The sequence below is a fragment of the Vidua chalybeata genome, chromosome 8 (assembly GCF_026979565.1).
Source record: "Vidua chalybeata isolate OUT-0048 chromosome 8, bVidCha1 merged haplotype, whole genome shotgun sequence".
NCBI classification, from domain to species: Eukaryota; Metazoa; Chordata; class Aves; order Passeriformes; family Viduidae; genus Vidua; species Vidua chalybeata.
The window spans coordinates 16,315,922-16,339,442 of NC_071537.1; the positions used below are offsets into that span (position 1 = coordinate 16,315,922).

General features: G+C 35.1%; 1 protein-coding gene across 1 annotated transcript in view; it reads left to right on the plus strand.

The window, feature by feature from the left end:
• The first annotated feature begins 3,059 nt into the window (after positions 1-3,059).
• PLCE1 (phospholipase C epsilon 1) overlaps positions 3,060-23,521 on the plus strand; it is a 112,050-nt gene continuing 91,588 nt past the window's right edge. Inside the window, exon 1 of the mRNA XM_053949688.1 lies at positions 3,060-4,262. Coding sequence (XP_053805663.1) covers positions 3,075-4,262 — 1,188 coding nt within the window. The 5' untranslated portion in view covers positions 3,060-3,074. The remainder of the gene's footprint in view (positions 4,263-23,521) is intronic.

Below are 23,521 nucleotides of genomic sequence, written 5' to 3' on the forward strand. Positions count from 1 at the left end.
GAAAGATCAGTCTTAGTCTCTGAATGAGCTTTGTAGATAGTCAGGGATAGAAATGGCCTTCTGGTTTTAGTAAATTTCTACTTACAGAAGCAAATTAGTGATGTGATTATTTTCCTTTTTTAAAGTTTCTTCATAATAAACAACGTAATTTAAAGTCCACAGTCAATTTCATGATCTTAAAATCATTGTGAGATGTTAAAGTTGCATAATTATGTTGTCTTTTTGCACAGTAGAGTGGTATTTTGTAAGAGTTTCATTCAGCAACAGGTGTAATAAGAGGTATAATATTGTCAGTGACAATCCAATCCATTAATTTTTATTCTTGACTTAGGAGTAATACAGGGAGTACATTTATGTATATATCATAGTGGCAGGAAAGATAAATTAGTAGATTAAGACATTTTGATAGATCACAGAATTCTTTGGAAAATCAGTGCTGAAGACAGCTACTAATAGACATGTTTTATACCTTTTACAAAGAATTATTGTTACTTGATATAGCAAGAAAGAAACTAAAGAGATAAAGAAAAAAATCAGCTGCTTCTTCCTAAATCTTTCTCCTTTGATCAGCATCATCATATGTACGTTTGGACTGAAAGGCCAGTGGTTGCCAGAAAAAATGAGATTCATCAAGTGTGTAGTGTCAAAAAGCTGTCATCTGTCATCTGTGTATTTCAAGAGGAAGGACAGGGAAGAGGGATAGGAAATGGTAGAATAAGAAAATTGCTGAAGTGCTTTCCTTTTTTTGTGTGCATGGTGGTGGTAGTGTGGGGGTTTTTTGTTCTTTTTAAAGTGAAATCGATGAGGTTGAGGAAAGCGGATTAAAATCAACTTCAGGGTACAGTTTAAAGGTAGAGGAACTACCAGAGAATGTAGACCTAAAAAATTGGATGAGTGTTGCCTTTTCATTGTATGTGCTCTTCAGCTGAGCTGTTGCAGTAAGTCATAGGGTGCTCTGTGGGCTGTGTTGGTAACATGACTCTGTCTTGAGACCCAAGCTCGCCACTCCATTGAACTACTGCCATCTCCTTCTACACAGCTTTTGTATGAACTGGGGCTGTTATTTTCCTTTCTGGTGCTAAATCTGTCTAGTACAGGATCTGAGTTTACCACCTGGACTCTGCTCTGGCTGATCTGGCATGCATGTGTGCTTTGTCATGGGTGGAGAATGTAAAACTTTGTGGCTCTTTGTTCTCTCTGTCACTTTCCTTTGTGACTGTCCCTGTTGTTGAACCAGTAAAATTGAAATCTTGATTGAAGTATGAAATTGCATTTTTTTCCATGTACTTGTGGTAGTTACTGTATGAAGAAAATAGTGCTGTTCCTGCCCTAGCAAACTTTTAAGCAAACTTTTGTAGCAAAATGTAACTTCTCTTAAATTTGTTTTTCCCTTTTTTTTGTGAACTGCCCACTCTGTCAAAAATGATACATGTAGTTACACTTATGAATTTGATTTGGTCAGAAAAAAGGATGTCAAATATCCTGTGAACTAATGAGTGTGTTTACCTTTTGCTTTGTGCCAGACTGCTTTTGGATGAAGGTTAGTAATCAATAAAAATGAAAGCTGACATTCTAAAATGGATTAAAATAAAATTGTTAATCATAATTACTTGAGAAAAGTATCAGAATAGATTTTACACTTAAAATTAATCATTAAGCTTTCCTGCTTTTTATGCCTCCCATAATTTCTAATTCTATTCACTGTGGATGATTTAATTATTATATGTAGCTGAAACAGTGATTACATCATTTGCCTTAGTTTTCTGCTGTTTTTTGCTGTTGAAGCTTTAAAGTTTTGGGGGGTTTTTTGCTTGTTTCTATTGAATTTGGAATGTTCTAGTAAATGTATGCCTTAATATAACTGCCTACATTTTCCGGTTTTAATAATACATGTTATGCTTTTAAGTGGTAAATGCGATAAATAGACGTATAAGTGCATTTGTTTAATTCACCATGATTTATCTAGGCAAGTCTCTTTTAGTCTTCTGTTTCCTTTTTTGAGCTGTCTGTAACCTCATATTTTCTGATTCCAAGCTTTGTTTCTACTAAGCTGCTTGCAGGAAAATAGCTGAGAATTAATGACAGTGTTGAAAGGCAGGTTAACTCTTTAGCTTAAGGTGTACAAGTAAAGGAGTCAGAAGATTATTTCAGTTTTAGTCTGATCTGTCTTCATGCTTTTTCAGTTGTAAACTTGTGGCAAAACTACTATGTTTTCTTTATGATTTCACAGTAACAGCAAGTTTAGGAAAGCAAAAACCATGTAACACCAAAACAATTGTAGTTGTAGTTCTGAACAGGAAAAGAATTCTTTTAAAAGACAGTGTAGATTTAAAAGTGAATGTGTTCTTCAAAATGTTTTATCCTGCCTATGAGTCAGAAAAAATATGAAAAATACATTTTCTTTTTTCCCTTTTTATTTATGTGTTCAATTTCAATGTTACAGTTTCAGAATAATTAGTTTTCTGCAGTCATATAGCTTTCCGTAGTGAAGTGGAGAAAGCTATTTAAATATGTAAAACATGACAGTGATGTTCCAAAATTCTTCTGTGAAATTTTAAGACAGATTTAAATGTGAATTTTGGTATTCTCTAGGTCTCAACTTGTGTTGTTGTGTTTTTATTTGTGATGGTGGATTTTGTGCCATGGATGCTGTTCAATATATCTATATATGTCTTTTCTTTACAGAAAACCAACTTTTGGAATGCCCTGTGGGGAGATGCGTCTGTGACATGGAGTTTGTGTTTGGTCATCTACAATCTGAGGCAACAACATGTGGGCTCTCTATGATGGAAGAATTAATTGTGGAGATAATAATAAGGAACTGGTTTAAAAATGTTAGTGTCTCATGCCAGTAATCCAAGTTTGGGAAAGCCTAGCAGCCCAAGAGTAAAAAAAATTACTTTTTTGTAAACATCGGTGCAAAAAGAACAAACAGTCAATATATATTTTACCATGTGTTCCCTGATTCTTTAGCACTGAATCTTTCATTACACTGAAATCATGGTATGAGGAGTGGTGGAGAAGGTCCTCCCCCCACCCCCAGCACACATCCAGCAACGAGAGACTGTGTCAAGATGACCTCTGAGGAGATGACAGCGTCTGTTCTCCTCTCTGTGGTACAGGGTAAAGTGATAGCTGCCCAGTCAGCTGGAGATGAAAATACTGAAAATGCTTTGGACACCAGTGTTATAAGAAGACATACAGCCAGTTCGGGAAGGCAAACCACACACAATCTGTCTTACTTACACAGACTTGAAGAAGAAAGTCTTCAGGGCTCAGTGCCCAAAATATTCCCTCTGGCCAAAGAACAACTGGCTAACGACAAGAGTAATGAAAATTTCTGGGAGAGGAACAGCTCCATCTCTGATTCAGTGGAATTTCTTAACATTAACTGTAACATTGTACAGAAAAACTACAAAAGCAGTATCTCCTGCAGCCAGTTGTATCAATCGTGTGCTCCTTTAGCAGGGGAAGAGGCATGCCTGGAAACTGGAATTCCTGTTTCGCTGGAAAGAGCCATGCTTGCTGAAATTCAGCTGAAAATGAATGGACCTTCATTAAGAAGCCAGACAGCAGTAAATAAGAATGACAGCAGTGATCCTGATAAAGTGGCCTTTTTTCACTTACATTGTGCTAGTGAAAGGAATATATCAAAGGCTTTGTGTGGTTTACACAACAGCTTCATTTTGGATGACTGCTTACAGCCCATGAGTGATGGTGATGGTAACACCACTGGTTCCCCAGCCTGCACTTGCAGCATAATGCAGCTGACACATAATTGTGAGAATAAAAATGGACAGCAGTTGTATGAAGATGCTTTAAGGGATAAGTACTTATGTCTGGAAAGAGCACCACAAAAGGTTAAAGTGGCGTGCTCAGGACACAACTTCTGTGGAAATAACTTTACTGGAAGAATGCCCTCAAAGCCCTTTCTGAGCCATTTTGAGGACTGCAATGATAACTGTGAAGAAGAGCTGGAAGAGGATTTTTTTAGAAACAAAAAGGAACGTTCTACATTATTAATAAGACGTTTCTGTAAAAACGATAAAGAGGTTAAAAAATCAGTTTATACTGGAACAAGAGCAATTTTTAGGACTTTACCATTGGGCCACATAGGAACTGTTGCTTGGAATTACGTTGAGCAAAGGAGAAACAACAGTGGCATGAAACTTTCTAGGATTACAACAGAACAGCTAACTATAATTCAGTCCCTAATAAAATGGAAATTTAATTCCTATCCTGAGAAGTCTTTATGGTATGAGGTAAGCTTTTCATAGTGTTTTTTGAGTTTTGGGGTTTTTTTGTTTCCTTGTTTGTTTTGATAGCGTGATGACCTTCCCATTAAAAAAGTACCTTCAACTAGTAAATACTTAGTACCACTGAATGGGATATTTGACTTATCCACATTGAACAACCTTATGCTGAACACTGCTTTTCAGAAAAATGTATTGTTGTCCTCTAAAATTCTTTTGGTTTAAAATAGACATGTGGTAAATATGTCTATAAGTGTATAAAATCTATACATATATATGTATATATATCAGTATAAAATGTGTATAGGTAAATATTTGTACCTAGATTTCTGTATACATTTATTTCTTGATAAACATTCTTTGCATTTAAGAATATAACACAGCTATATACAGAATAAGAAGATATATGCATTTTATAGATATTTATATTTTAAACAGAAAAGGTATGTAACATACATTTATATTTTTTCATATATATGATAGGGTTATAATTATATATTATTAATTATATATATAGCTCTACACATTTTAATATATATAGCATATGTATTACACATATATAATAGGCATATACTTATATGTAATATTTGATGGATATATTAAAGATATAGTTGTTCCATAAATGTAATAATAGCATTATATATGAGAGTATTAGATTACAGTAAAAAAATTGTTGCTCAGGAAAAGAAAGCATAGTATTTCCCCAAGTTAAGGTATTTCTATTTCTGTTACACCTATTTTACAATAACAAAACAAGTAATACTTGAATAATATACATTAATATGCTGATACTGCCCTGGTTTGTGTTCTCTTAAGTTACATAATGCAAGAAATTCTAAGTTTAGAATGAAATAATGAATGCATAAATTATTATTACATAAATTACATAGCACATTCTTAATATATTATTTTAAATAGTAAAATATTTTCTGTGCTGGTAGAAATTAAATAGTTGTTAATGTAATCTATAAAAGATTTTGACAACTGATTACTGAGCTTAGCAAAGAAAGGAGCTGTAATTTTTCTATGTTAAAATGTATGAATAAGCTCAAGGGAGGGGAAAATAATCACGGTAAAGGAGTGTGTTGTCATATAAGCTATGCTTATAAATTGGTCCTGAATAAATTGAAATTTCTTCTTCTCAAGGAAATTTCTAGCACTTATGGGTCAGAGTCTTCAATAACTTTCAGTAGGACTGAAATGGAGGAAAACTTACATATGTGGAGTCGTAGAATCATCTATCATTTACATTCATGTAAGATCACAGAATCCTACTGTAACATTGATCAAACAAATATGAAATTTTGTCAGTGGTAAGGGAAGAGAGGATTCTATGTCTCCATGACAGTTGTGCTCTCCTGTAATATCCTCATGTCCTTCTAGAAATTAGTATTTTTCCATTTAAATAGTTAATTGAAGAGTTCTATAAACTTATGTTTGTCAGGTTTTTTACCAGGTTGCAGAGCTTTGTGGTACTGTTGATTATTGTGAAATTCACTGGTCAGTGGAAGTACAAACTTGCTGGGACAGCAGATGCAGTGGAAGAGTGTGTGATCATTGTCCCACAAAGGGGTGAATATAATACTGTGGGTTTACTTAACATGGTGTATGTGTGGTACATTTAAGTGTCATTGTAAGCATCATTTTAAGTTTTACGGGGGAGAGATGGGAAAGTGTTTTGTAGCTGAGATAGCTGAAGGATGTGTTTATATTTCTTCATTGGTCATTTCCAATTGGACATGAGTTCCTTAACTTTTATCATGCTTGCCTGTTTAACCACTTTCCACTACCACTGTATAATACTGAAAGTACAGTATTTTGGGGTGGGAGAGCTTTAATTTGAAGATTTTTTGTAGTCTATATATATGAACTCAGAAACAAAAGCAATAAGTATTCACTGAATAATTACTTAAGTAGAAAACATTCTGTCTACAAGTCAGCAAAAGATAAAGAGGCACTGTAAAGCACTTTGCAGAACTACAATGCACAGAATGTTTTCCTCAGTTTTCTGACCATAACACATGGTCAGAAAAAGCTTAAAACCACATGTTTCTAAGTCTTTCTTTATCCAAATGGACACTAAATCTGTTTTTCTTCTTATCAACCTCTGGTATAATCTCCTTATGTACAACATGCATCAAGTTCTCTTATCATTGTTTTCTTGTTATTTTAGTGTTGAATATTGTTTCTGCAGTAATATTTGTATGTGTTTATGGCTTATATTTTTAGCATTATAGATGGATTTACATAAACATAGAAATTAACTTAATGGATGTGACAAATATATGGACCTATTGAGCATATGCACTGGGTTAAAATAATTTAATGAATTATGGGCATTTGTAGGAATCTTTCATGGAAATAATCAAAGGAAGAAGGAAAAAGTAGTAAATGAATGTGGTAATTTGTTCTTCCTTTCCCCTTATCTCACCCTTTGAGCATGCATTCTGTTTGGAACAGCTAAGTGAACAGTAGTTCTGTTCTTCAAGAGGAAAAAAAAAGTTGGAGAAATTAAGTTTTCATAGCAGTACTGGTGTAACATGGAACAATAGAGACCTTTATGTTTTAAAGTAGGAAAATGTGGGTCTTATTTGTGCATATCCCTTACATAAAAATTCTAGCTTTAATAAAGGAAAGGCACTGAACTGTCATTTGTTTAAGTGAGTTTTTCTTTTTTCTTCCTTTACATAGGGAGGTGGTACTAAGGATTTGCACTATATAGAAAACACAAGATGTTACATTTTTCTTCATGTAGCATATTATTACTGTTTATAGGTATTTCATATGCAGATTTAGACTCCTCTGGATTTAATGGATGTGTTGTATGAAGAGAGAAGATCTTTATCTTGAATATTTTTTCTAATTTTACACTTAGTTTTTGTAGCTAAATACAGTGCAGCATTTACCCTTATCAGATGGGTGTGTGTAACATGGCTGTTGTATCTGTTCAGGAGACATCTGCTTGTCTGTGTTGGAACAGTGCAAGCCCCTCACATCAGTACATATTAAGGGAGTCACAAGTGCGAAGAGTTTGCCATAAAACAGATCATGAGAGTGCAGGCTCTGCTGTTGGCTTTGCTTGGACAGGTATCCACTGCTTGGGTTCAGCTCAGCTGCACCATGTTAGCAATCTGACTCATTCCCAGAGTCAGAGTTTCTGGGATCTGTGAGATGTAAGGCTCACAGCTGAAATACACTTTGTTTTTTGCTGATATGATGGTGGTTTTGCCGTGGTGGTAAAGTAATGTGACAAAAGTAAACCTGTCCACCACTGACTAAGATAAGAAATCTGGGCAGCTCACTAGACTTTCACAGAGTGATACTCTTGAGCTATGTAAGTGACCTCAAGATCTGCAGATGACAGCTGCAACAACATAGTTGCAGAGCATAATAGCTAAATTCTTTCGTTAAGCTTATTTTGTAGGCGTCAGTACTATCTTTGCTGTGTCATTACATTCCTGGTGCCAGCAGTTTGAGCTTTAAGAAGCAAGAACTCTGCTGCCTTGCTCAACTCTGCTCAGATAGAAGTTAGCACTCTAATATACACGGCATTCTTCATAGTTGCTAAGGCACTACTAAAATACCAACTAGTAATTAGGCAACAATTAAAGAAAATATTAATTGTCCCACATCTGTTCCCATGGAGAATAGTGATTCTATAATAGATTTATCTTGTGGGAATTTTTTGTAATTCATGTTATGATTTGGTATAGTAGTTCAGCATTTGTTAGCATCAGGCTTTTGGCATTTTTTCCCCTGTAGTGTCCATGGTGTTTTTATGACTCATGTGTTAAATGAATGTAATGCAAGGATTTGTGATATGCATGGCTAATGTAAGGAGTCCTATGTTAAGATTTCTTTATTTCCATAAAGTTGAACTACAATCAGTTGGTGGTAACTGTTAACAAAAAGTTAAGGAGAGAAAAAAGGTTTGGAGGTAAAAAGTGCTTATTTTTTGTAGAAATTTTATAAAAATCTATATTCTAGAATTTTTATTAATGTGGAATCTAAAATAGTCATCTTGGATAATATTTTTTTTAAAATAGAGCTAGGCACAAGTTGTTTTCTGTTTAATAGATAGTATTTTAATTGTTGTTTATAATTGATTTTTAATTCTTAATAGATTCTTAACTACAGTAAATATTTTGTAATTAATATAAATATTGATTTTAATTTTGAACCTGTAGAGAGGGCTCAGTTCCCTCCCTCTGCTGTCCTCCTCCCTTCCAGAGCTGTATCAACAATTCTAATCAGTGCATGCTTTTGTGACATTTCTGAAAATACAGACAGATTGAGTATTTCACTATCAGTCACGGAAATAATGTCTGCTTAGGCTGTTTCAACAACAGTTGCACTGACCAAATGCAGGAGCTTGTTACTGCAAATGCCAACACATTATTAACAAAGGAAGGGTTAGTAGTGCTCTGTGTGTGTAAGAACACTTTTTGGTTGTTTTTCTCAGGTGTTGAGTTAATTGTAACCTTTAATTGTCAATATTTTGTCAGAATTAAGAGTGTAACCCTCTTTTATATCTAGTAGTGTCTTGGAAGATAGACTGTTCCAATGTATTCAAAACATAATTTTTGTAGAGAAGAGGCCCATGTTGATTCTTAAGAAGTGAAGAAAAACTTGAAAGTTTTCTTCTGTGCTAGTATTGATAAGCAGCATAAGAGTCCCTGTTTATGTGCTGTGTTTCAGTCCCATGACTGATCTGATTTATTAGACAGAAGGCTTGTGCAGTGTCCACATGAAATCACCTGGGCATGAGTCTTATTAGTGAAGTTACTCTGCCAAACTCTGTGATATTCACAACCCACAAAGTAGCCAAAAATATTGAATTATTATTGACATTCACTTCTGGGTTGTTTTGAATTGTTTCTGTAGTAATTTCAGGTCTGGGTTTGCTGTCATACCATCTTTCTGTTAGAATTATGTGCTTTTCCCACAGTTTTTTACTTCTTGCTACATATTTTAAAAGATGGAATTCTCTAAATGGACTTCTACTCTCTTCCTTCACAGTTTTCCCTGCATACCTGAAATGTAACATTGCTCTTCAGGCTAATATTTATGCTGTATTTGTACTTCTATTTAACAAAAAAAAAAAAAAAAAAAAAAAAAAAAAAAGGCTACTTTGTGATTCATTGGTGTGGACTACAGGCAGATTTGAGATTTTTCGCTTTCTATTTTGAAATAAAATTTCTAGTCTAGCATGCTGAAAGGAATTTACAGGAAATAATGACATAAAGCAAATAATCTGCAAGTGGTTGGAGTGTTTCTCCACTCTAACAATAATTTTTTCATCTGACTCTGCATGAGTATTTTGCCTGTTAAAATGCTATTGTGCTTTTTAGACATAAAAGTTTATTTACTTATGGTAAAGTTGTTGGTAGGTAAGAACAAACAGGTTTTTATTCTACCTGGACCCAGTATTTCTTGTTTCTTTGTTTGAAGAAAAAAGTTAATGAGCAAAATTGACTATTTGGAAAAAAATCAGGGAAGCAGGAGAACAGCCAAATAGGCATGAAATTATGTTTTCCCTTCAGTAAGTACTGTAAAAATAAATTGAACTTTTAAAAATGAAGCTCTATACTTGTATTTGCTTTGGGTTGAGTTACTCCAGCTTTAAAGGCTAGCTTTAAAACCAGAAAATTGCCCTCTGTCTGTAGAAGTCATTTTACTGCCATAATGTGATAGGGTTTTAGCTAAATCGCTTAATATTTTGTATTATTTTACAGTTGCCTTATACCTTTAACAATATTGGGCCAAATTATGAACAATAAGTTTTAGCTGTGACCACACTTAGGTATTTAGAGCCAATAGTGTGGGAGTCTTGGCAAGAGCATTATATTATGCTTTCAGTTTTTCCACATTTTCTGACTTTCCTTTTAGTGACTGTTCATTAACTGTAAAGAAGCATGAAGGTCTGGTTTAGAAAGTCTCCCTGCAGCATATTAAAGGGTTCATATTAGAGTGTTAGAGTTGGACACTTTTCTAAATTCTTTCTCAGTTGGAACTAAGTTATCTCCATTACCTGTATGAGCTGTTGAAAAGTTGGGTTGTTTACTCTGGTGTAAGGTAATAAAAACTGTGCCATATAAACATGACTCTGTTGGTGAGTGAATAATTAAAATCTGAATTTATGAGATTTCATATACCTCTTAATTTATCTTGCTTTTCTACAATCTTTCAGAATCTTTAAAAATTTTTTTTCTAAAATGAAATAAGCTTCCCTTGACAGTACTTGGTAGGCATATACCTTACCAGTATGATATTTCAAGAACAACTTAGAGGAAAAATGTCTACTGAAGAATTTTACTTGCCACAATATCTAAGGCATCCTCCATGAGACAGGAGGCTATTTGATTCTTCTGTGTATGAAAAGTGATTGGATAATGCACAGTTATGAACCCTCTGGTCATGAAATTTTCTTGAAAATGTGGACTAGTGGCGACCTAAAAGTCAAAATAACAATTGAACATTTTACAGCCATTAAGCACTGCCCAAGTATGTATGAGCTGGACTGAGGAGTGACAGGGGGCTCTGAGGGTGCTTCCACACCAGTCAAAGCTAATGACACCAGAGCAGCCCTGGAACCAGGGTGACTCAGGGCAGTGTGACAGCACACAGCCTTCATCAGGAATGCTGCAAGTGGGGCAGTGCTGGAAAATAACATTTAGCCCTGAATTTGTAGCCACTTTTTTCTTTTTTTTTTTTAATTTTTGTTATCCTTATAATTTCACTAGACAATGATACAGTTAGATGCTTTTATTTCCCTGTACAACACACGTATCAGACAGTGCTTCTATTGTCTTGCAAATTGTGTGAAAGTAAAAGTTTGTTTAATATTTTCAACTGCAACCAGATACATTAATTTTTGAACTGAGATTGAAGACTTGCTTTTGGAATAGAAAATACTGAAAGATTGAGACCTACAGAGAAGGTTGCTGTGATAGCACAGAAGCATGCAAAAGCAATGAAAAAGTTTATTTTTGTCTTGAAATCAGCACCTGCACTTGTTGCAGGACTCTGAATATTCTATTGAACTCTTAGCTTTTCCAGTAACTCTAATGCCTGTTGAATGTTGCTACCATTTGGACTTTGAATCCACAGTAAAATAATGTAATCTTCTTTTAAGGTGATTAAAAGTGATTGTTATGTACTGGTTATTTTCATGCTAGTCTCTCAACACTGTAAATATTGTTTTGGAGCAATCAGAATGGATACAGACCTTCATTAGTAAATAGTGGACAAAACAAAGGATGCATTATTAGCTGCTCTAGTTTCATGTTACAGCAATCATTGTTCTTAGAGTGTTTAGGAATTCCCTTCAAGTATTAGAGAATGGGTGAAATCCTGGTCATACTGTAATCTGTTTAAAATCTCCTATTGGGATAATGTTACTTGGAGAAAAAGAAGCATGTGCAGAATGAAGCTATTGGGTTCATGTGAACCATAGTTTTATGTCAAATGTTTATGTCAAATGTTTTAAGAGACAGGCATGTGCCAAGATGACAGACAAGCTTAGATTAAGCGCTTTAAAAACTATAGTTTTAAACTAAAAATATTCCCTATATAAATATGTGTAATGCATTGTAATAAAACTCAGGTGGGATCATTAACTTAATAAATAAAACTTTCCTCAGTCCCCATCAGTTGCTTATGCTGTTTTTTATTGTTCATGTTATCACACTGCTTGGAAGCCCTGCTTCTGGACTCGAATCTGTGTCCTAGCTGTTTTACAAACAAGTGATGATCTCATCTGTTCTCTAGACTTAGAGGCAGTTAGTTGTTAGTGAGCTCACTCAGAGTTTGGAGAAGATAAACGTCTCCCAAATACTCTCCATATGCTGTGGCTAAATTTCCTTTTATCCTCAGCAAGCTCAGTAGCTGTGTGCTGCACTGTAGTCTGCAGAAGAGACATATCCTGTAAGTTTCCAGTGAAGGGGAGGGGTGGAAACTCACCTCCAAATTTACCTACTAGTTATTAATATTAGGGAATTTTAGAGTTATGAGCATAAGAGCAAAGAAAAACCCAAGTTTTTAATAAAAATGTATATAACCAATCAACTATTAACTACTTCTAGGCTGAATAATAGTCTGAATGATAATTCTGAAAGGTTTGTGTTTCAGCAAAAATGTAAGAATGTATCCGAGGCCTGGAGAATTGCTCTAAATGTGATTTTGTGTTAGATCAAGAAAAATACTCCAGAGAGCAAGCTGTTCTCAATCTCCTGTTTTAAATTAGGAGTTTATCTTGAGTAACTTTGCAGACTTAGAGCATCCTGCAGCATGCTTGAAGCCATTGTAATTCTGACCCTTGCATATGTGAGATTTTTCTACTTTATATAAGCACATTGCTGTTGTCATGGGAGCTGTAACATTGGACTTCCTGTTTATTGTTTGCAATCTTGGGATTGCACTGGTGGCTTGTGTATGTCAATGTATGTATTTTTAAGGGAAAACATGTTATTTCATGAGCATTCAGAATATTTCTCTTTTAGGAAAGTAACTTGTGTTCTGGGTTACCTCTGTGTCCTTTTGAAACTTACCTTACTTCAAATACAGTCAGGGGGAACTACAAGAGTGCAAAACCTTTTGCTATGTGAACATTTCATTGAGATGTAGTGATTTGCTGTCAGCATGAAGGAATAGACCATGAAATAGTCTATTCACACCAAGTCACTCAACAGGGTTGGGGCTGCAGAAAAGATAGAGGTTATCTATAAGCATGAAGTATAACATGAACCATATTTAACAGCAGTGTATTAATTTTCTTATATTCTGTAAGTCCAGAAATAGAGGGGTTTTGTTTCCTTTTTTTTAATTGTTTTTCTTAACCAACAGACTGTTATTTGTTAATAAATGTCCATCCAGACATTTATTATAGTTTGAATGCATTTGAGCAACAAAGTTCTTTCATCTTTAGCGGGCATTTGTGAATCATTACATATGTATTGTAGCTTGCACAGTGTTTCTTTGCAGTTGGTTTGTAAAAACTGCAAATCCAGCCTTTGTATTTGATGGTCACTTTTGAGTCATATTTTTTCTAGTTTTGAATAAATTTCTCATCACATGTTGGTTTTGACCGGCTGTTTCCTGTTTTTTCTCCTAGTGGTTCAGCTGCTGAGGAGATAAATGCATCAGTGGTTTCTTTCAGAATTAAATTAACTTTATAAAATTATGGAAGAGTACAGCAAATATGTTGGACACCATTACAAGTATGAAGTTATGCTGAAATTAAAGAGATGAAGTACTCTTTGCTATACCTAAATGTTTCATATACTACAGGGCTTTTGCTACACCAGGAACTCACTTGATATAGAAGAATTAATCCAGCATCGGAAACATGAGGGTAAAGCTTTGTGTGGGGAATTTGGGTGTGCGTGATGGAATTTTTCAAGCAGTTCCAAGTTTTTGTGTTTGCATGAGGATATTTTGATTTATCTGGTATATGATCTACATAATTACCTGACCATTACATCATACTTGTCCTTTTCTGCCACCCCCCAGGTTTTGGACTGCTTTGGACAGATAATAGGTTCATTTTTGTAATCATACAAATAACTTCGGAGTTTTAAAACTGAGTTTGATATATGTTTTCAGAATAAAGCAGGGCTGGTGTATCAAGGAAGACAGGGAATAATTGGTATATTACCTCCCTGTTAGAACTGGCTTTTTCAGTATACTTTGTTTTTGTTTTGTTCATGGTGAACTGACTCCGTATCCACATAGAGAGCAGCTGTGGTTTGTCCTTGCTTCAGATGTCTTTCTTCAGGACCTTTGAATGACTTAGTTGCTAACCCCAAAGGTGTTTATATAGATAATAATGAAAATATTGCTCCCTATCTTCAGATTTGAAGTAATTTCTGTGTAAGATTGTGGAAGGATCACCTGTTGCCCCAGTTTTTTTGGTTCTGGAGTAGCAGGCTGTTCTGTGGCATCCAGCCGCACCTGTCCCTTGTGCTGTTTTAGTCCTCCCCGGAAAGCTGAGTGGTCAGATTTTATTTAGCCTGCACCCTCTGGCACGATAGAAAAGCACACAGAGACAGTTGGTAGCATGTCTTCTCCCATGGTCAGTCCCCTGGATTGATGGCTTTAAATATTCTTTACTGTTAGGTCACTGAATTTCTTACCAGTGAGCAGCAGAGGAGGAGCTGGGTCTGTAGTGAAGGTCCCAGCTCCAGAACCTCAGAGCATGCATTTGCTCCCTTGGACAAGGTACCTCAATTGACTATTTTATTTACCCATTTGTAGGCCTTATTCCATTCCCATTTTCATGGCTCTGCAATCTTCTACACATGCCAGCCTTAACAGTATCAGTTAACATCCTCAGGATATAGTCCAGCTATTGCCATTTGAAAAAGTTTCACCACTGCAGTTTGCATTCTCTTCATTTCTCTATGGCTTTTCCAGGCTCCTTCTCCCCAGGTTGCTTTTGGTGGCTGACTCCAAGATCTGCTCTCTCTTTCAAGGCTTCCTGACCTTGGAAGTCTCCATGGGAATTCTCATTAAATTCAGTGATAGGAAGGGGGATGCATTTTCCGCTCTCCCTTGAAAGTTCTAGTTATTTATAACTCCTCCTAATAATTAGCTTTACTGTTTTTACATCAAGCCTATCAAATAGTTTTCTGATCTTGTCTTCTAATGCCATTCTTGAACTTACGTTCTACATGCTTACTATTCCCTACACTGGTGATTTTGTGGTGTCTCCTTTATTCTTCATTTTCTTTATAGAGGGAAAGAATTTTGCAATATATTTTTCTTTAGTTCTCTACTATTAGATAGTACTTTTTTGTAATATTCACAATCTAAGTTCAGCCAAGTCTAGTACTTAAGGCTGAAATTCTTTCGTCATGAATTTGTGTGGTCTTAATGGGCATTCCTACTTATGTAAGTCCAGCTTTGTGGAGCTCAAATTCCATGTGGCAACTGTCCCATTTTTAGCTATTATATTTCAGCTCAAAATTTTATTTTGTCCTCTTTTTTTCCATATTCGTTTTAGGAATTTTTTTTCATGTGAGGTTTAGTAAACAGCATTCAAACATTACCTTGGGTGATTGATATGCAAATGGTTATACTATTACACTTTAAGATTGTAATTTCCTTTCCTAAAGAGCTGGTATTTTTGGCCAAAGTGAAATCAAACTATGATAGAGCATAGTACATTTATAAGGTTTTTTTTTCTACTGTACTCATCAGGAAATAATAAGTATTTGCTAATTAATATTTATATTAGGCATTGATGACCAGATTCCTCTAATCCTTGTTGAATTTAAATTCCATCAGTCTGCAAAAAAACGCAAGGAAAACAACAGCCAAGATGAAAGCAGATTCACAGGACATACCCATGTGGTTGTGACTCACTGGATCTAAGAGAATAAAAACTTTAAAACCCCTTTTTTCATTATGTAAAGGACATGGAAATTGATTTAACAGTAGTGGGCGAACTTGCTAATGGGATATGAAAGGTAGTTAACTGAAAGAACTAATGAAAAGGAGCCAGTGTTCTATGAAAAACTTGGAAGGAAAATAAAAGATAGTTGACAAAGCGTCCTTTCAGTTTTGGGACGTGAAAAATGTAGAGAGCAAAAACCTAACCAGAACTAAGAGATTTGCTGGTTTTCTGTGGCACTAAGACATATGTAAACCAGTGCTAGTGCTGTCATGATAGTTATGTACAGAGTTTGTACTTTCAAGTAGAAATACAAAGAAAATGAATAGAATTTTTTGAGAGATTACCAGTCATCATTTGATTTTTAAATCATTGTGAATTGAGACACTTTGGCAAGGCTTGATGTGACAAGGCCAAGCATGTGTGGCAAGGCTCAGTAGTTGGGCAATTTTACTACCTTCTTGGGTTTTTAATTAGATGTTATTTTATCGGGTTTTTTTCTCAACAGCATTTCTGCTATGGAGAATATTTGGTAAACTGATCTGCTTTTTAAAAAACGATTGTTAGTTTAAAAAAAACAGATCTTCAAGAAGAGTTAGAGTCTCAAGTTTGATAAAAATTGGTTTTAAATTCTTACCTGGTCAACAAAGGAAATTAAATAATGAAATAGAATGACACATAATTTTGGAAAGCTTAGAATAACAAAGTTTCTTAGAAGACGAAGATGAGGCATATCAAAATATTTAACACTGCTGCTGCTAGTTTGAGTCTCTGTGCTTTCCAGAGATTTGCAGACATCCACCTTTCTCCCAGAGACAAGAAGCAGAGCTTCCACCATTCCTTGCTCCTATATTACCATTCCCATGGTACCAGCAGTACTTGTGCACATACAAGAAGAGGTTTTTGGTTGCTTAGCTGACATTTGTGTGTCATTAATAGTATGTGCACCACAGCTTGGAAACCCATGACTGAGTCCATGATTTGTTGGATCAAATTTTGAAGTTTTTGACTGAGATGACATTATTTGCTTTATGTTCTGTTGATAAATGCTATGTTGGGCCCCATAAATACAGTGTAGATGATAACTTGTTTTCATGTTTGGAGAGCAGCCTATTAGCATCCCTTATCTCTTTGGCTTGTCCTGAATCACATCATAGAGCTTCTCTTTGTGCCTGTGTCAGTTCCAGCTGCTTGGGAGGGAGTCCCACCTAGCCCCTGCTAGGTGAGCAGGGGCTCGATAGCACAGCATGTCTGCAGGACTGTAAAACAAGTTTCAAGGTTTACAGATATTTTTTTATAAAAACCTTGCCATGTTGTTAGGCCAAGATGTTAAGATGTTAAAGTCTTCAAGACCCATTAAGACTGCGGGAAAAACTTCTTAATAAGTTGTCAAGATTACAATTGTATGATAACAAAGTGTTTGGGGCATGTTTTTCTAGAACAGATTATTCATTATTTTGTAATGTGGAAAACCATACTATATTTTCTTCTAGATATTTGCCTCATTGTGATTTTTTTTTCATTAAGAAACATTCATGAAATTGATTAAGCATTGACAAAATATTAACTGGAAATTCGAAACCACACTGGTTTTGAAAGACAGCAGTGTTGCTGCCACTGAGCATTCTGCAGTTTTAATTTTTCTAATTTTTAATTCACTTTTCTAATTTTTAACTTCTTTATGCAAGCAAGCACTATCAGCAAGTCAGTGGTACCAGTTTTTTTTCTCTAGCACAGGAGAGAAGTACTTATTAACATACTTTATCCAATTTTCTCTTCTATATGATCAGTAGTTAGAGGATCTCCTTATTAGCATATCCATTAACATGTGGTCCAGTAGTTGATCCTCTGCATTTATTGACATACAACTTAGGTAAGAATGAAGGGCATAAAAGAAATTATATTTTGTGTGTCCTGCCTAAATCATGTTTGGTCATAGCATTTGCTTGGATCAAATGGCTCTAGGACTGTTAGACTTTGTACATCCCTGGTTCAAAGGCTATTTGCATTTTGCTAATTGTTGCAAGTTGCTCCTCTCCAGCCAGCTGTTGTCATGTTGTCCAACATAGTGCTTTTAACTTAGCCTAATATGATGGGTAGATACAATTGGTCTGACTGACATCAGCTAATGAAAGCATGAAAGTTTGAACTATTTGTCAGAGTTGAGTCAAAACAAGAGTGAGATGATCTGAGAAAGCTTTGTTTATACCGTAGTTCTCATTGTATTTTTCTGAAGTTAGAATTCACACTTTGGTGCTATTCAGAAAAATTGCATCCAAAATCGTGGGTTTAAATGAGACATACAAATTTCCTAATTAGTCTACTGGATAAAACTACCGTGATTTTCAAGATGCTGAATGCCCTGTGTTCCTCATAATCAGACCAGCAACAGTTAGAAGTCTTAGGGATTTACAGGTTTGATTTTTAAGAGTCCAATTTGAAAATTTGGGCTTAAGTTCCACTGAGACACTCTTTGAAAGTATAGACAGGGCTGCTGCATCACTGTCATCGCTGATTTCTTCTTAGACCTGGTTTGGATGTATGTACATACACATATAATCACGAGTAACTGTGAGTATGTGGTATGATACCCATGATGATAAAATATTTGTCTTTCTGCAGTCCTTTTGACAATAAGACTTCATTAGATAAGAATCCTTATACTATATTTATGCTGACCCAGATCTCTGCGAGGATAGTTTTACAGGTGTAACTTTCCTAACAGAACTGTGTTAGCATCTCCTTGCTAGGAGAGCAAAGGCTAAGGTTTCAATACAGCTTGTAGATGGACTGTGTGTGTTTTAAGTGTGGAAATTATCTCACTTTTCCATACCATGGTTACAGAACGTGTATTTTCATTTGTTGAAACTGTGTAAATACTAAAATATAATTGAAATTTGTACATTAGAAGAAAAAGAAGTAGGAAAAAACTGATCTTTGCACCTGTCATTGAAGTTGTACTATATTTGAAGTAAAATGTGAGGTATATGCCATCTGGTGGATAGAATAATTCATACAGTTTTACTGCAAATCTTGATACATTTTCACTGCTGCATGATCACTTTTAATTGGCATTGATGGGTATTTCTTCAGTCAGAAGTAAAGGGAAAAAAATCTGAAAACTGAATTTGAGGCAAAATGGAATTCCAGACTTGGTGCTGGTGTTTGATTTGACAACTGGATGCTTGGAATAAAAACTCCAAAGCACAAATGGTGAAGAAACCATTTCCCCCCATTTCAAATATTAATTCTAAAGGTTTAAAATTGTGTGCCAATTAGTCAAAGATCATACCTGATAGACCTTTCTCCAGCCTCTGGCTCATTGCAGATTATGAGGTGTTTGCCATGATCTTTACAAACAGATTGGCTGTTGCTCTGTGTCTGCACTGACACAGCAAGTGAGGCTGGGGCAGCCTTTCTGAACCCTTACACCCATGTCCTACAGCAGCGTTCAGGTGCCTTTGCCTGCAGGACAGAATTCCATTTTCCCACTCATTTGGACGGACCACAGTTTCATTAAATATCATTTTCTGCAGAAAGCCGTGCTTCTAAAAATGTTGGATTGCTAGTTGGTGTGAATGCAGAGGTGACATGACTATTTAAAAAGCCTAGGTTAGGCAGATACAGTAAAGATCATGGCCACTATTAAATGTTTCTCTTTGCACACAATGCTACATGGGGGCATGATCTCAGGATGGTTTATGGAATAGGCATAGCATGGGATAACAAATGGAGCAGTCAATGTCTATTGATAGAGAATTTCCATTATGTTGATGAATAGTATTTATTATTTGCTCTTTTATGGACATGAAGGAATGTAACATCCTGTTATCTACTGGAAGACTGACAGTACAGCTCCCTTGTTTTTTCTTCAGACTGACAAAATATCTGCAATTAAAAATATCTAAAATTAGTTTTTTTGAAACTTACTATTAGCATATTAGAAAATAATGGAAGTACTTCATAATATCTTTCATACTGTGATTTACTACAGATTTGATTTAATAAAAGCAATTTTGTGCTTATAGTCTGAAAAAGAACAGATTATTCAACTACATTGTAATCAATGCATGTGTGAAGTGGAATTGTCATCACCATGTTATGTCATTTTTCCACTAGTTAATGAAAAAGCAAGGAAAGAACTGAAATACAATACAATGGAAAAAACAAGTAATGCTATTGCTTCCACGTGCTTCTGATTTCCCTAATTCACACTAGTTTAGGTGTCTGGAGGTTTATTAGTTCAGTCATGCTGCACAAAAAAGAGGAAGATTTAATTTCCAATGGAAGCATTCATGGCTTGTTTTATTACTGGAAGTAACTGAATACTTTAGAAATATTTTAAAAGATTCTTCTTGACGGTAAACTCGCTTAGAGTAGATTCAACAGACTTACTATATGTGATTCCAAGCTTCATGGAGTTTTTATTCTTCTTGTAACTAAATTATTTCTCAATATTCAAAGATAAATAATGTTTAAAAATACAGTAGAACAAGTGTTCAGCTTATTTGCAGAAATTAGGGTTGAAATGTTACTTGCACTCTGGTGTATAAGGGCTTCTTTCTGAACTAAGCTGCTTCGGCACTTTTTGTGTTAAATATTTAGTGACGAAAGAGCATTTACAATTGTACCTGCCTTTTAACTATTTCACCGGTCAGGAAACACATACTCAGTAGAACACTACTAAACTGTTGATAGGCTTATATTCCACATGGTCTGCACTCTTGCAGAAACATACGTATGCTATATTGGGAGTAAATGCTCTGGTTTGTGCTATGAATCTTCCTGTGTCTAAACTGCTTTGTATGATTATTTACCCTCAGAAAGGCCGCAGCACTTCAAAAGGCTCAACAAACACTGGTGTCTAAAGGTGCTTTGAAAAGATCCTTTCCCATAAACTTTTAAGCATTTTCCACATGCTGCTGTTTTCTCCCCCTGAAATTCTGAATGACTTCCATCATATTAAAGAAAAATATTCTTCCCATCCTGGTTGAATGATGGTTAGCCAAAGGAGGACCCCAAAAGAGGTCATTAAAAAAAAAAAAAGGGCACATGTATACTTACCACATGTATAGGTATATTTTCCTAATGATTGTTGGGGAGAGTGTTTTTATGATATTTAAAGGGCATTCAAGGATTTCTTTAGGCAATTTGTGGTGAAGCCTTCTTCCACTCTTCCAACTTAAGAGTGTATTTAGAGACGCTGGTCTTCTTCCATCCTGTGGGACCAGGTAGAAGGGCCAGGTCTTTTTACAGGCTTTGCGATGTCATGTAGGTCAATTGGCCTAGATCCCATGTTTTATTTAGGACAATTAGGTCTGTGATGTATATATCAAACCTTAGTTTTCTGAGATCCATCACTTTACCAGCTTGGGAATCCTCAGAAAATGGTTAAGGTTTGGTTTTAGTGTTTTGCTGAATTTCTTCTACAAACCAGACAAAAGAATCTTTTCCTGAGGTGAATTTGCCCATCATGGAGCCAATCTTCCTGGCTTTTTGTGCTTATATGGCTTGAACAGAGATGATATTTTCTCTTGGATAGTCTTAAGCCATGACACTTATGTTTCTATGAATATAAGCAAAAATAAGTTTTATTTTGAGCAAATAATAAAAGATTTATTCTGTTTGCTTTGTGTTGTTGATTAAAATGCCCCTTGTGTTCATACATGTATTTAAAAACATTTAAAAATCTATGTCTAGTAAAATGTTGCTCTTGGCAAAATGATGAAAAGAAACATTTTTTCATGCAAAGAAGAGTACAAACACTAAATAGAATAGATCGTATAAAAGAACAATTTAATTTTTTTTCAGTCTTCAATGCTATTTATTTAAAAAAAGATTAGGCTTTAAAGTTAGTCAAGCCTCAATACAGCCTGTGAATTTAAAAAAAAATGGAATGTCACTCTTTCAACTCTTTACTAGGACCTTTTAAAACTAGATTCCTTGTTTAAAAAAAAGCAATTGTCCCTTTTACTCTCTATTACTTGAATAACATTGTGGGCAAAGTTTTTTCTTTTTTATACCATTGTCAAGGCTATAGAAAATCATTTTCCTACCAGTAGGTGGAATCAGATGAAAATCTTAATTATTAAACACAGAGTGTAGCTGTATTTTGTGATCCAGCCAAAAAAAATCATCTGAGTAGCTCCAGTTTTGAAGTTCAAAAATAATAGCAGCTTTCTAAAAAATATTTAGCTCATATTAATATAAATTAGACTAATAGAAAGTTATTGTTTATATTTAAGAATACTATGACTTTGATACTGATTCCTTACATGCACTTTCAGAGAGTACTCCTGGACAGGTTAAAAATGTCGCATGAAAGAAATTTCTGTTATTAGTTAATATCTATGTCTGTTCAGTAGGCAGTTATTCTTCTGGGCAACTTTTTCATAAAACTTTAGAATTACAATCTTCAAATTACAAATAGAAATATAAGATACAAAAAGAATACAGTACCAGAAACTTATGAACATCTGGGTTTTATAGACACTATTTCAGAAAATAATTCTGATCATTTTTGTAAATTTTTTTTTGTATTACATTTATTCTCAGACCTCTTATAAGGAGAGTTGGCAGTATAGTTTCTTTTACACATCTTACAAGCATTTTGGGGTATAGTTTGTTTTCCTCCAGAGTGTTTTGGAAAGTGAGTGAAAATATTCACCCACCCAGTATTTGCAAAACTTTTCAATAAACTTCAGACATTAGGAAATATACAGGAAAGAAAATGTTAAGGTCTTTAATGATGGAAAATGCAGATTTTCCAGCTTGTCTTTGGCAGGTATAAAAAGTGCAAGTTAGGCTTCAGTCTTTTTTTTTTTTTAATTCTGCTAAATGGTCTCCTGCATTCTTGCCTTTCGTCCTTCTTTACTGTAATTTTGTGTGCTGGAGAGTTCCCATGTATGTTCTAGGAGGAAATAATTTTTCATGGGAATGTTTTTCTCCTTTCACCGAGGACAAGCTTTCCAGGGATGGTTTGGATCAAATCATACAGAATATTTGTAATGAAAAGCATAATTTACTGGAGCTCAAAATGCAGCTCACACTTTCTCAGTGAAAGGACTGGGGTGTTTAATGTATTGCAAATGCAGGTCTTGGTATGGACACAGGTTCCAAAATGTTTGAAAAACTAAAGCCCTTTGGGACAAACCTACACAGACAAATTTAGGAAAGGTATGTGGGAGAACTTGTAACACCAGAATTCTGCATCTGGGGTTTTCAGCTTTGAGACAGAACTTGGCAAGCAGACCAAATGGAATATGTTGGCTGTTGTCTTCTTTTTTTTCCTTTCCCAGGGTGTATACTGTAGTACAATTCCTTGCAGATACGCACTCACTCCAGTTCCATTCAGACACAGAAGCAGAAAGCTAATGAGTTATGTATTTAAAGACTTGTAGGAAATATGGAGTTTGCCTCTGTCCATAGCACAAAGTTTCTGCTCTTTGCAATGTCGAAGAAGGTCACTGTGAAGTTAAAGCTATTTTAGAATTGACTACTCTTAATTAAGAGGTCATATAGTCAGTCTTCTGCAGAGATGCATTGTTCTCTTTGGAAGGAAAACAAAGCTGAGTAATAGAGCACCTTCACCCTTTTGTCAAGAAAATCCCACAGCTGGGGACAACGTCACCTTCTCTGAAAACATGTCACACCATTTATGACTTGTGCTGGCACAATAAATTCTAAACTCTCATCCCTCAGGCATTTGTAGTGGTTTGTTTACCTAAAATTCCTTGACATTGTTGAGAAAACATTGCTTTTCTTCCTTGGACTGAAAGAACAACAAACCGCAAAAAAGCTGTTGATGTGGGTTGGAGGGAACAGTGTTGTTCATCTGTTGGATTCCACAGATGAATGGAACCTCTTGTAAATGCTA